Source organism: Diaphorina citri, unplaced genomic scaffold (assembly GCF_000475195.1).
Source record: "Diaphorina citri unplaced genomic scaffold, Diaci psyllid genome assembly version 1.1 scaffold1239, whole genome shotgun sequence".
Classification (NCBI taxonomy): domain Eukaryota; kingdom Metazoa; phylum Arthropoda; class Insecta; order Hemiptera; family Psyllidae; genus Diaphorina; species Diaphorina citri.
This window is the reverse complement of record NW_007378668.1, coordinates 1398-15742: the sequence shown is the minus strand read 5'-3', so window position 1 is coordinate 15742 and position 14345 is coordinate 1398. Positions and strand designations below refer to the sequence as shown.

Genomic DNA, 14345 nt, shown 5'->3' with positions numbered 1-14345 from the left:
CCACGGGAAACCAATAAGGCAAAAAATAATAAGTCGTTTTAGCGGTACGCCCAGCTTAGTTAGATTGGGAGGTTTAGCGCTCTGCTTGTAAAGCGGTTAGGGTCGCGGATTTTTTTGTTTTTTTTTTTTTTTTTTTTTTTTTTTTTTTTTTTTTTTTTTTTTAAGAGGTTTGACAGAGGGAACTTTAACTGCTATGGTCTTATCGTCCCGAAATCGAGGAGAGAAGGAAGACAGGATAGGAGAAAGCCAGCCGTTCCGAGAACGAACATTATCCCATCAGGATAAAATCCGCCCCGGGCGGGAATCGAACCCGCGGCCTAGCGCTTACAAGGCAGACGCACTACCAACTAAGCTAACTAGGCTGGCTTGAACAACAAAAAGAAAACTCGCTAGTTTAGGGTAAAAAAATAAAATTAGATATATTATACGTTCATATTATGATAATAGTAAATAGATACTCGTAATCGTAATAAAAAAAAATATCATCACCTAAAATTAGGTACAAAGGTATTCTCTTATAAATGTACCTACAAACCTACATAGCTAAAACGGTTAGATATTCACCTGGCAATCCAGTTGACATTCAAAAGTCTAAAGCCTCGGTGGGTATTACGCAATAAAAATTAGTGGACAAGTTACGTCACTACGTCAGTCCAATAGTACATTATTAACATCATAAATACTTAAATACCTACAATGAATATGGGATACATTATAAAAACCTAAACAGAGCAAAATATGTCATTTGGGTCATTTCCGGCTGTCTCACTTAATGTGAAAAAGCTGTCCTATGTTGGCAATTTATAATTCACAACACAAAATCACACACAAGAATTCATACGGACGGTAATGTGACATAGAATTCATGGGGATGACACTGTTGGAAATTTGTACTGTCAAAATTTCAGTGGAAACAATGAATATGGGATAGTGGGATACATTATAAAAACCTAAACAGAGCAAAACATGTCATGAAAAACGGGTCATTTGGGTCATTTCCGGCTGTCTCACTTGATGTGAAAAAGCTGTCCTATGTTGGCAATTTATAATTCACAACACAAAATCGCACACAAGAATTCATACGGACGGTAATGTGACATAGAATTCATGGGGATGACACTGTTGGAAATTTGTACTGTCAAAATTTCAGTGGAGCGCCTAAATTGTAATTGATAAAAAAAGGTTCACGTTGGTACAGCCCATTTAATATTCCTATTTTTAATTAAATAAATGGAAAAGGTCTCCTGACCGTGAGAGAAATGCTAATGAAATTAATTAACTGGACTCAGGAGGTTCACGTTGGTCCAGCCCACTTAATATTCCTATTTTTAATTAAATAAATGGAAAAGGTCTCCTGACCGTGAGAGAAATGCTAATGAAATTAATTAACTGGACTCAGGACTCAGAGCAAAAAGCAGGCTAAAAAGTATAAATTCGTTTAGGGTTTAGGCTATAAGGTTTTACAAATGTCCACCTGGAAATGGGGCTACTTCATTTTACTGGGACTCGAACCCCCAGTCCCTAGATCAAGAGTAAAACGTTCTTGCTATTTTGGATCGGGCATGTTGTCCCGGCTCCTATCAAACAAATCAGAACTTTGTTATTTATTTATTTAGAGGTAGGTAATTTATAGGTACCTACGTCACTCGCGATCACTGTATATAGCTATGTCCACACATAGTCGACAGCGATTGATCCACGGCCGTCCACTGTGTATACAGAACACAGCTTAACTCCTAAGAGTCCTAAGGTCTTTAGTGACTGTTGTTTTTTACTCACCGTTCGGTGACATAAGCTAACCGCCTACTCACATAAACCTCACCCAACCTGACCTACGTCACTCGCGATCACTGTATAAAGCTATGTCCACACATAGTCGACAGCGATTGGTCCACGGCCGTCCACTGTGTATACAGGACACAGCTTGACTCATAACTTCTAAGGTCTTTAGTGACTGTTGTTTTTTACTCACCGTTCGGTGACATAAGCTAACCGCCTACTCACATTCACCTCACCCAGCCTGAGTGGGGCCGTCAAAAGCCAGCAGCAAGCGATTCAGCGATTGCCCAGATAGTCTATTAGTCACCCATCCAGATACTAAACACGCTCAACGTTGCTGAACTCAGCTCTCTCACATGACAATTTCTTCTTCACATGACGACTTCTAGCACCAGCTTCCCATGATCGGTCGAACTCGGGTCTTCTCGTATCGTGATCGCATGTTCAATATCGTACAACAAACTCTGTATGCTCTCCTTGGGTTGGCTGTGGTGTACCTCCACCCATACCTCTCCAGCCACCACAAAGTCACCACAAGTCTTGGTTAGGCGAACCCCTACACTGTGGTTGATGGGTTGACTGGCGAATGTGCGTCCTGCACCTAGAGCATGGGTGACCTTGGCTAGGATGATGCCGTTGATGTCTTCCACCACTCCTGCGGAATAGAAACAGTAGAATTTCAGTATGAAATTATAAAACAGTAGATAATGAGGATAAAGATGTGATGAAACAAAACAAATGACATGAAAAGAAGTAAGAGTTGGAAAGGCGTAATACTTCAAATCCGATCTTGGTCATAATGGTGTTGGCAGAGTAAAGAAAAGACATCTTTTTGTATCTGCCATACACCGGGGTGATGGTCTCTAGCCATGTTTAATTGGCTCGTCCTGAACCGTCTTCTTCTTCTTCTTCTTCTTCTTCTTCTTTTTCTTCTTCTTCCTCTCCTTCTTCCTCCCCCTCCTTCTCCGTTAGTCGTTGTTAACGTTTTTGATGTAAAAAAAATCTTGAATTAAATTAAGTAACAGAAAAAAAATTCTAGCCCCAGGCGGATGCCTTTTTCTTTTGTTACAAAGGAAGAGGAGAGGAAGAGAAAACTAAAAACATACTTCTCGAGAAAGAAAGGCTTGGAGAAGGAGACAAAACAATACAAATGGAGAGATCTACGCGACACACTTGAAGAGAGAAAAGTTTTCTATTCTTAAAGGAAATGTGTTCCAGAGAAGCCTATTATTTAGTAAGAGAGGCAGAACGAAATGCAAAATCTAAAACAATGAGAGCTTTTTTCTTCTTTTTGTTTAGTAGGTACTTAGGAACTTAGGCAGTTGAAGAGCTAGAAATCATTTTGAGTGACTTTAGTCAGAGTTTAAGGTATGTACCTAATATGGTAGGTAAGTAGCAAGGCCGAAATTAGTACGGTGTGTAGGTAGTTGTGTACAGTATTCAATAAACAACAACAACAACAAGAACAACAACAAGAACAACAACAACAACAGCAGCAGCAGCAGCAGCAACAACAACAAAACCAACAACAACACACAACAACAAAACACAACAATAACCACAACAACAACATCAACACACAACAAGAAAACAACAACAAGAAACAATAATAATAATAAATAAATAAAAACAATGAAACCTCCCTAAGAATACAGAACTTTCTGGGTGGGTAGTTAATACATAGTTACATACCTACCTCTAATTACTCTAATAGAAGTATCAACCTAATGGAAAATGCAGAATTCAATAATGTAACTTTTTCTATGAGGAACAAAAAAATTGAAAAATTGCAATTACAAACTAGGTACAAGTAGGTACTTTCCAGTTTGTTGTCAAGTACCTACTTACTAGATTTTTGTACTCCTCTATTGTAAAAAATAAAATGACAACAACAACAACAACAGCAACAAAAAATAATGAGCAAACAACATAAATACTTGTTGTGGATCGTTATAACAACGCTTGTAAATTGTAAAAATGCAAAGCCCATTTCGCTGCTAGATTTTTTAATTAAAATGTTGGGAAAAAAGAACACGTTCAAGCCCTTGTGCTGCTCTAGGTTTTATAATTTAATATGACGTGAACAAAAGAACTAATACTGTTCTCATGTACTCGGAGGGCAAATTTCTTAAGTAAACAGGTATCCAATAGGCAGTTGCATATTTACTTAGTGTTTATTCTTTTGAAATGTGGTGTAAAAAAGAACCGTCGGTAATTTTGTTGAGATAAAGCTATATCTCTGAGGGCAAATTATGTCTGGCAAAGAAATACCTATGTAGGTACAGGATGTCTTATTTTCTTTTCAAAAGCAGGCGTTCAAACCTCTGAGGGCAAATTATGTCTGGCAAAGAAATACCTATGTAGGTACAGGATGTCTTATTTTCTTTTCAAAAGCAGGCGTTCAAACGTACCCACTCGGGGCAATTTCAACTTCAAAGATAAACCTTCAGTTCAGATAGAATAAGTAGGACAAAAAGGATCACTCACCTGCAAAAACCAGAGGCTTTAACACATTGAATGCAACAGTTCCCATTGTAGCTATCACTTTAAACTACGTGTCCGAACATAGTCGATTGACGACGAGGTGAATATATGTTGTCGAGGCAGTATGGACGGTTCAGTCGACATCGATCGATTTCGAGCGACGCGACAGTCGGTCGACTATGTGTGGACACACCTTAATGAAAAGTAAAATACTCACCTGCAGATTTTGTATGTAAGCAAGTAACGTATTGGGCTCTGGGCAGCACCTCCCAGATTTGCCCATGGCATAACGCCTGGGCTATATTCGAGCTGACACCTTGATGCAGAAGCATTTCGTAGAATTTGTTCAAGGCGAGTCCAGATCTGAGAACGTGACGAATGAGAGCCTTGCCTTCGTCCAGACTCGACACTTGCTTCGACATTTCCAACAAATGAGCGCCTGGAAAATGACGAAAAAAATGTGAGTTACCTATGTACTTCGCTTCGGTGACATTCTAAGACCGGAACTCACTATCAGGTAGACTAGAAACGTACGCCTGAATAGTTCCACCTGGCAGGTCTACCTGATTAACCTGATACCTGATGAAAACACACTATTAGGTAGACCTGATATACAGACCTGTTCAGCCTTACCGGCCCCCCTTCCCTCATTCTTCCCATTTTTCATCCTTCCCTTCTCTTCTTCTCAATTTTCCTCTATCTCTAACTTCTGTTCTCCTCCACCAACTTTTTCTCATCCTTGTTTCTCCCTTCCTGTCTTCCCTCGCCCTTTCTCAGGGATATAAAACTTTTCCAATTTTTTTCTTTTTTTTTTTTAGGACGAAAAATGAACTTTTTTTTCCAATTTCAAATTATGTTCGCTAACGAGGAAGTAGTTTTTTTTTCTGATTTGAATTTGAAACATGAAAATTGAATTTTTATAGGGGGAGCTGTTGATTCCCTTTTCTCTTTATCCTCTCTCCCTTTCCACTTCGTCCCTCCCCTCTTCTGAACTCTTTACTAAGCCCTTTTTTTACTCAGCTTTATTTTCTTTTCTTCCACTTTCCCCCCCCCCCCCCCCTTTTTTTTTTTTTTTTTTTTTTTTTAAAATGTGAGTTACCTATGTACTTGGCTTCGGTGACATTCTAAGACCGGAACTCACTATCAGGTAGACTTGAAACGTACGCCTGAATAGTTCCGCCTGGCAGGTCTACCTGATTAACCTGATACCTGATGAAAACACACTATTAGGTAGACCTGATATACAGACCTGTTCAGCCTTACCGGCATGTGAGTTACCTATGTACTTCGCTTCGGTGACATTCTAAGACCGGAACTCACTATCAGGTAGACTTGAAACGTACGCCTGAATAGTTCCGCCTGGCAGGTCTACCTGATGGCTTCGGTGACATTCTAAGACCGGTACTCTCTATCAGGTAGACTTGAAACGTACGCCTGAATAGTTCCGCCTGGCAGGTCTACCTGATTAACCTGATAAGTACCTGATGAAAACACACTATTAGGTAGACCTGATATACAGACCTGTTCAGCCTTACCTGCCAGGTCTACCTGATAGTGAGTGGCCGGCTGGCTAGCATAAGATTCTTTTATAATGTCTAGTTTTTATCGAAGGGGATATTACCCTTCATACGGTGAAAACCTACTCGCCTCTTTACATTAACCTCACCCAACCTGAGTGGAATCGTGAAGCGCCAGCAACACACGAATCACCATGGACCAGATGGTCAGCCATCCGGATATCATCACCGATTTTAAGTAGGGCCGGAAAAAGGCAGCAGCACGCAATTGCCCAGAGGGTCACCCAGCCGGACACCAACCGCGTGCAACGTGGCTTAACTTCAGAGTACGGTGAAAACCTACTCGCCTCTTTACATTAACCTCACCCAGCCTGAGTGGGATCGTGAAGCGCCAGCAACACACGAATCACCACTGACCAGATGGTCAGCCACCGATTTTGAGTAGGGCCGGAAAAAGGCAGCAGCACGCAATTGCCCAGAGGGTCACCCAGCCGGACACCAACCGCGTGCAACGTGGCTTAACTTCAGTGACCACTGAGTTTGCTCCTCCGAGAACTGGTGCAGTCACTTACCCATTTCTTCCACCAGCTGGTCGAGTTGTGGCGGCCCTTGACCTCGCAGACACAGGATGGACTCTTCAATTTCCAACGCATTGCCCACGGTATATCCTATGGGAGAACTCATTCTGGTGAGGACTGCCCGCGCCTCCAGATTCAAACCTTTAGACACCTTGATCTGGAAGTCAAATGAAATATTTGCCGTGATTCCAGAAAGCATACATATAAGAGACTCAACAAGTAAACCACTAGTGGTACGCGTACCACAGATTGGGAACCTCTGAAGTACCTACAGGATTATTCTTCTGAGATTGGAAACCTCTGACTGAATTACAGGATTATTCTTCTGAAAGACTCACCGAGAAAGAATATTATACAAACCAGACATAAAACATATTCTATTCTATTCCCAACGGCTCACTGAAGTTAAGCTAAGCTATATTGCGCGTGATTGGTATACAGAGGGTGACTACCTGATGTCAACCCCCCCCCCCCTAAGAAAACGAAGAAAAAAAACCAGTTGCTTGTACAACATTTCCGTTTGAATGTATCCAAAACAACGTCGGAAGTGCGACATTATTAAATTCTATTCACTGTAAATGTGCATTCCAAGACAGCTTATCAGTAATTTGAGCGTTCAATTTATTTTTTCTGGGAATTTGAAGTCAGGATTCTCAGAACAATGACAGTTTCTAAGACTTCGTACATATCTATATCTAGTTAGGTAAGTAGGTCAGGAGGGAGAGGAGAAAGAGGATATAAGAGCAATATATATGTACCTTTATACCTAGTATTTCCAGTCAAAATCTAGATCCTATTGATGTGGGTAATACGAAATCCGAAACTTGAAGTTAAGAATTCAGGTGAAAATTGAGACTGTAGGAACTAAGCATACATATAAGAGACTCAACAAGTAAACCACTAGTGATACGCGTAACACAGATTGGAAACCTCTGACTGAAGTACAGGATTATTCTTCTGAAAGACTCACCGAGAAAGAATATTATGCAAACCACACATAAAACATATTCTATTCTATTCCCAATGGCTCACTGAAGTTAAGCTATATTGCGCGTGATTGGTATACAGGGGGTGACTACCTGATGTCAAACCCTCAGAACAATGACAGTTTCTAAGACTTCGTACCTATCTATATCTAGTTAGGTAAGTAGGTCAGGAGGGAGAGGAGAAAGAGGATATATTTGTAAAACAAGGTCGCAAATGCGACATTATTAAATTCTATTCACTGTAAATGTGCATTCCAAGACATCTTATCAGTAATTTGAGCTTTCAATTTGTTTTTCTAGGAATCTGAACTTAGGATTCTCAGAACAATGACAGTTTCTAAGACTTCGTACCTATCTATATCTAGTTAGGTAAGTAGGTCAGGAGGGAGAGGAGAAAGACGATATAAGAGCAATATATATGTACCTTTATACCTAGTATTTCAACTCAAAATCTAGATCCTATTGATGTGGGTAATACGAAATCCGAAACTTGAAGTTAAGAATTCAGGTGAAAATTGAGACTAGGGCCCCTATTCTAAAATAAAAAAAAAAGTCTCAACACAATGAATCACTCCTTTAAACTTGGTGCGTTAACTTTTGGACATCCTGTTTTTATTTATAAATCCATCTTTAGCTTAGGACTATAGGTACTCATACATAAATAAACTTCTGGCTACCTGTGGATTATTTTTCTAATCCTATAGCTATCGAGAATAAAATGCGTAGGATTGTAGGAACAAGAACATTCTTAAACCAACTGCTACAAAGTTTTGTTTCAGTCTCGCTGTGGAGAGATCCAGCTTTAGAGGTTGGAGAGAGAGAGAACTTTCATAGATCAGTTGCGCTTACTTGGGTGATGTTTCAAAGTCATAGAGCAGGAAAAATGAGGACCAACGGAATTTTTCTTTTTCTTCTACGACTTCTAAATCCCGAGATAAATCGATTAAAAAAATTCCGGTAAATCGTGAACTTTGACGTCACGGCATACGCTCCCGTAGGCGATGACGTCACATCAAATATCCCGAGCAAAGCTCCCTCGCAGGCAACGCATTAATGTGTTTGTGCACAAACGTTCTGCGCAGTTCTTTCTGCTCCTCCGCTAGCGCGCTTGCATAGTGGCGCTACCTAACGGACGAAAAAAACAACTGCGTGAAGTCTGATGTCACCCATATTTGAACTCTTTCATTAGAACGGAAAATAAAAATTGAATTTTAGAGTTATTTTTTTCGGAGTTTTGACCTCAGATTTGGATTTTTCCCAACTTTCTACATAGGAATCGACCATTTGTTTATAACATTTACTCATTTGCAACTGCTCTATCACTAAGGTCTAAGGTCTCATCTTTCCAAAATCAAAGAGAGAAGGAGGACTCCGAGCTAACTAGGCTGGGAAATTCAACTTTAAATAATAGAAAGTAAAAATCTAAAGTTCCGTTAGCCAACTTTGTTAGCTTGAAGGGCAGAGCGTCTGCCTTGTAAGCGCTAGGTGGTGGTTCCATTCTCGCTCGGGGCGGATTTTATCCTGATGGGATAATGTTCGTTCTCGGAACGGCTGGCTTTCTCCTGTCCTGTCTTCCTTCTCTCTTCGATTTCGGGACGATAAGACCATAGCAGTTACAGTTCCCTCTGTCAAACCTCTTTTTTTTAACTCTTTTCGGATTTTTCGGAGAAAAAATGCAACCACATTATTTACAGAGTTCGGCCATTTTCCCATTTTATCGACCAAAATCCTAAAGAGTCAAGGTCGTTGGGACATCCCAACCTTTCTCTCCTCCCCCTCCTTTCTAAATTATCCTCCGTCCCAGTATTTCACCCACCCTCCCTCTCCTATCTATCTCATCCTTCCCTCTCTCCCCCCCTCTCTCCCCTACTCCTTCTCCTTCCTATTTCCTCCCTCCTCCTCGGCCTTCACTTGGGGGAAAAAAGAAATTTAAAATATCCATTGTCAAAAAATTTGGAATTGCGAACTGAAAATTTTTGAAAGGGAAATTTTGCCCTTCCCTTCTCTCTCACTCTCTTCCTCTCTCTCTCTCTCCCTTATTCTCTTCGTCTCTCTCTCTCTCTCTCTCTCTCTCCCTTGTTCTTTTTTTTTTCGTTCTTGTCTGTCAGTAACATACACGAAAATAACATTAAATTATATTTTTTATTTAATAAAAGGACAAGTAAAAACCTTTTGATCTTGTACCTTCCCCTTGCTTGTCCGAGACCTAAACGCGGATCTTGTTTTTCTATTAATAATAATAGCCTATTAGAATCTTATTGTTGTTACCTACATAATGAGGTTTCTGGGGATCTTTTTCAGACAGTTTGTGTTTCAAAATCCATTCATTCTCAGTTTTTTTTTTTTTTTTTTTTTTTTTTTTAAATTTTTTTAAAAAATCCATTTTGAATAGGTAAATTGAACTTTAACATTTTTCTTCGTATAACAGTGAGCGTTGAGGTAGAAATGACATATTTGCCATTCCTAATTCAACTAAACATGTTTGTACCATAAAATGTTTGCACCGGAACTATGTAAATGTGAGGGGAAAAAAATCAGTGTATTTGAAGAGGATGACGACAAACGCCGACCCCATGGGAATAGGGGACAACAAAGAACAGAAAGTACCTATGTAGTAGGTAGTTTTTTTTTTTTTTTTCAAGTGTGTCAAGACAGAAACGTACTAAGTACACGGTTATACCTACTAAGGTTGTTTGTTGGTTACAAATGCAGGAGGTATTGACTATTAGGTCATTCTTCCCCCATGGGAATAGGGGAATAGGTAAAAGTAAATAATAAAGTCCATTTACTTACCTTCTGTGAGGAAAATTTTCAGGCACTCTGTCTGCGAGCTGGTACCAATCTGTCCATCCTGACACACGTGGCATACCGATACATTATTGCACGTGAAGATTTCAACAGCACTCTGGTTTGACAGCTCATGCTTGGCACTTTCCAAAGCCTTCCCCAACTCAGAGAGCGAAATGGTGCAGGGTTTAGAAGGAGTTGGGGAAGTAGATGAACCTTTGGCTGCCTCAGGGTTTGGTTGAAAATGAGTTTTAGGGACTTCAGGGTAATAAAGTGGGAAATTAGGAGTTTTAGGTACATCAGGATAAAGGGCTTTAGGTACTTCAGGGTATTGCGGGTATTTTTAGTGGAAATACCCTACAAGAAAGCATTGTTGATGTCAAAATAGCTCCAAAGTCGTCAATGTCAATCATTTCCGAATTCTAATCCACCAAAAACCATTTTTTTGGTTTTATGGTTTTCTGAACAAAATTTGCACCACCACTTTCGTGTTCCTGATAAAAAGACCTTTAATTTGATATATAGGTTGACCAGGTTTGGATAAGTCCTTCTATGGGAACAGACAGACAGAGTGACAGACAGACAGACGACACCGAAGCGAATACAATAGCCCGTCCACTATACCTTTTGCTATCGTAATAATAAAGGAAGGACGGGCTGAAAAGGAAAGGAGGAAGAAGAAAGAGAAGGAGAAGGAAAAAAAGAAAAGAGAGAGAGAGAGAGAGAGAGAAAAAAAACACGTAATTTCAAAAAGAAACCCACGTAGCCACGTAATTTGAATATTCATTTCTCCACCTCTCTTTGATCTTTTCTAGCCTGTTTTTGATTTCCTTATTCGTTTTATTCTTTTTCCACCTTTCTTTCTCTCTCCTTCCCTTCAACTGCTTTCTCTTTCTATTTATTTCTCCCTGAAAATAGCCTCTCTCTCTCTCTCTCTCTCCCTCTCTCTCTCTGTGTGTGTCTCTCTCTCTTTGCAAATTCAAAATCAACAAAAAAGAAATTTCCGTCCTTTGAGATGTAAAATAATGGACAGGTGGGGTCAGAGGGGGAGTGAGGGAGAAAGAGAAGGCGAGAAAGGGAGAGGAGGGGAGGGAAAACGAGAAAAAGGGAGAAGTCGGACCACTTTATGAAGAATAGAAAGAATTGTGTACTTTTTTAATTTCCTTTCTCCAAAAGGTGAAGGTAATTTGTTAATATTATAGTGTAGTCAAAGATTTGTTGGTCCCTGACAGGGACTCCCTGTTAGATAAAGGATTGGGTAAAAGTTAGAGAAAAATATCCCGGTTTAGGCAAGTTAAAAACAATACTAGGTAAATATATTTTAAAAATAAAACGGAAAAATATAAAAATTTGTTTAAACGCAACAAGAAAAAAAAAAAAAAAAAAAAAAAAAAAAAACCTTTTTTTAAAAAAAAAAAAAAAAAAAAAAAAAAAAAAAAAAAAAAAAAAAATCCATCATTTGTACGAGTAGTTTAGTTGGCATAGGGGATTTTAATATTTTATCAATTTAAAAATGCGCTTTTTTTTAATAATTCTTATACTTACAAGGTACAATAAAATTTAAATAATTAACAACCTAACACCAATAAAAATAAACATCTATACGTACATTATTTGTTACATTTCTAACTTATATTACAATAAAAACATTTCTTATTCTTATTCAGTACTTACAAATACATCAGCCTTAGATATAAAATAGAGGAAATTTGTTAAAAATTGGTTCATTTGTTAACAAAAATATATAAATTTATGAAATACGCCCTTATTTTCGTCATCGCCGAGTACCGGCTAAAAAATATTGTCATATCTTCCTTAGTATAGGTAACATCTGTTTGTCCTAAAAGCTCAAGTTATTATTTCTCAAAAGTTATGTATGTGTAGAAAAATCTAAAATAGTTATATATAACAATATAAAAAAATATTTGTTTCAGAAAAGCTTTTACAAGTGTCATTTCGAGGGTAAAATTTGATTTGACTCTACAAATATGGCCACGGAGGCGTCCATCCAAATATGTCCACCTTGCAATGACGCTATATAATTGTCATTTCACTACGCGGTCTCGAACCCATACTCCTCGAATCGCGGGGTCCAATGTTCAACCTCTAAACTTACTGGAACTGTAAGAACTTAAAATAAAATCTACATACTAAAAATCCATATCACAAATACAACAACCTTTAACTTCTAAACTAAGTTAAGTTATAGCGTATTTTTCTTTCTTAATGTTAATGTGCATTAGCTTAATTCGAATTTTTCTTTCTTAATGTTAATGTGCATTAGCTTAATTCGAATTTTTCTTTCTCAAATGTTAATGTACATTAACCTCCCCTCCTCTCCTTTCACGAATTTTGTAATGTGGCTTTTTTCTCGCATTACGATCCGCCATCTTGTTTTACATTAGGAATATAGGAAGTTTTGGCGGTAAAATTTAAAATTTCATCAGCTGACTTTTTTTAATTGTCAATTTTTATCCCCACTACCAAACTTTTATCCCCACCACCGAAAAACGTAATGTTAATGCACATTAACATTAAGAAAGGAAAATTAGTATTGTCTACCCTCCAAGCTAACTAGGTTGGCATGATTAACTAAATTAACTAATTAACTTTATAAATTGAACTTCTTCAAGTTAGTATAGTCCCGGCCCTAATGCGATTTGTTTCGGTGCCTGTTTACTTAAAATATACTTAATATTAAGTATATTTTATGTTATGTTAATATGTATTGTATATTGTACTACACAGGTAAACTGTTATATGTGCAATCAAAATAAATAAATAAATACTTAAAAATCCTTTTTCAGGTTTGTCCGATGGCTTTGGTTCTTTCTCCAATGATTTGGAATTCCTAGGTGATTTGGACTGCTCAGACCTCTCTAACATCACATGTTTCCCCGTCTGCTTAATCACAAAGTTTGTTTATTTATATCCTTTTTCAAATTTGTCTAACGGCTTTGGTTCTTTCTCCACCGACTTGGAATTCTTAGGTGATTTGGACTGGTCAGCCCAAGCCCTCTCCAACATGACCTGTTTCCCAGTTTCTTATTATTAAATACTTATTACCTTTTTATGTTTCTTTCCCCTTCCCTTCCCAGTTTCTTTCCCCACAAATAACTAATGACTTGATTTATATTTTTACTTATATCCTTTTTCAGGTTTGTCCGATGGCTTTGGTTCTTTCTCCACTGACTTGGAATTCTTAGGTGATTTGGACTGGTCAGATCTCTCTAACATGACTTGTTTCCCGGTTTGTTTCACGGTATTCTTGATCAGTCGCTTGGTCGCCAAACTGCGCACGTTGGTGTTCACTTCCAACACGTTGCCAACTGTATGAAATGAATCCTCAGTGAATTCACCAGCTGGCTGACCATACCTGGGGGGGAGAGAAATCAATAGACTTAATAAAGAAAGATCCTTCTTTGAAAAATATGAACTGCTAAAGAAAGAAAGAAAGGGAAAAATACAATACTTTCTCATTACTTACTCTCATTACTTTAGTAATAGAAATTAAAAATTAAAAAAAAAACTCCTTGTACACTGAATGTCCCGGATTCGATTTCCGACAAAGTTGAAATTTTCCCAATGAACCACTTAGCCTCATGAAGGCAACTGAGTTGCTACTTTAAATGAGCCACCATTGGCGAAATTACAAGGGTAAGGGTAAACAAATCTATATAGACTTGACAGAACCAGTAAAGGTGGCTCTTTGTAATACTGTGATATCCACAAAAAATATGAAAACGTTTTCACTTGGGCTAACACTTTTCAGTATAGGTACTTACTTGTGTTTAACAATCTGCACCGTGCTATCAGCAATGCTACGTCCTAGCACTGCACCAGCTACTTCTAGACCATTATACACTGCACCGGAACACACTTGATTTATGGAGGGGACTCTTGTAACTACAACGACATCTCCATCACCACCACCTACTAATAGTTAACATGGGTAGTATACACAAAAAAACCACTTTGAGACTTAGGTTTTGGGGCAAACAGCCCTCTTAGGATTGATTAAGCTTGATCGAATCTGCCTTGTAAGTCACTGCTTTGATTACCGCCTGGGATGAGGTTCGTTCTTGGAACGGCTGGCATTCTCCTATCCTATATCCTGTCCTTCCATCTCTCTTTGATTTTGGAATAGTGAGGCTTCCGTTGTTACATTTCCCTCTATCGAAAAACCTCTTGAAAAATAGAAAGTAAAAATTTGA

General features: G+C 38.5%; 2 protein-coding genes and 1 long non-coding RNA gene across 3 annotated transcripts; 1 reads left to right on the top strand and 2 right to left on the bottom strand.

The window, feature by feature from the left end:
- Positions 1-1145: 1145 nt before the first annotated feature.
- LOC113469804 lies at positions 1146-1660 on the top strand. Its single transcript, XR_003393107.1, has 2 exons — positions 1146-1239; positions 1350-1660. It is a non-coding gene; the product is annotated as an uncharacterized LOC113469804 (long non-coding RNA).
- Positions 1661-1837: 177 nt separating this feature from the next.
- Positions 1838-6557, bottom strand: LOC103514877 (thymidine phosphorylase-like). Its single transcript, XM_026827726.1, has 3 exons — positions 6353-6557; positions 4481-4702; positions 1838-2434 (listed from the first exon to the last, which is right to left on the bottom strand). Exons 1-3 carry the CDS (start codon positions 6555-6557, stop codon positions 2151-2153), a joined length of 711 nt encoding a protein of 236 aa, XP_026683527.1. The 3' UTR covers positions 1838-2150.
- Positions 6558-12631: 6074 nt separating this feature from the next.
- On the bottom strand, positions 12632-14064 carry LOC103514876 (protein spartin; the record flags this gene model as incomplete). Its single annotated transcript, XM_008479792.3, has 2 exons — positions 12632-13507; positions 13917-14064. Coding segments are annotated over 2 exons (386 nt in total), but the record flags the coding sequence as incomplete, so codon positions are not given.
- Between the last annotated feature and the right edge of the window lie 281 nt (positions 14065-14345).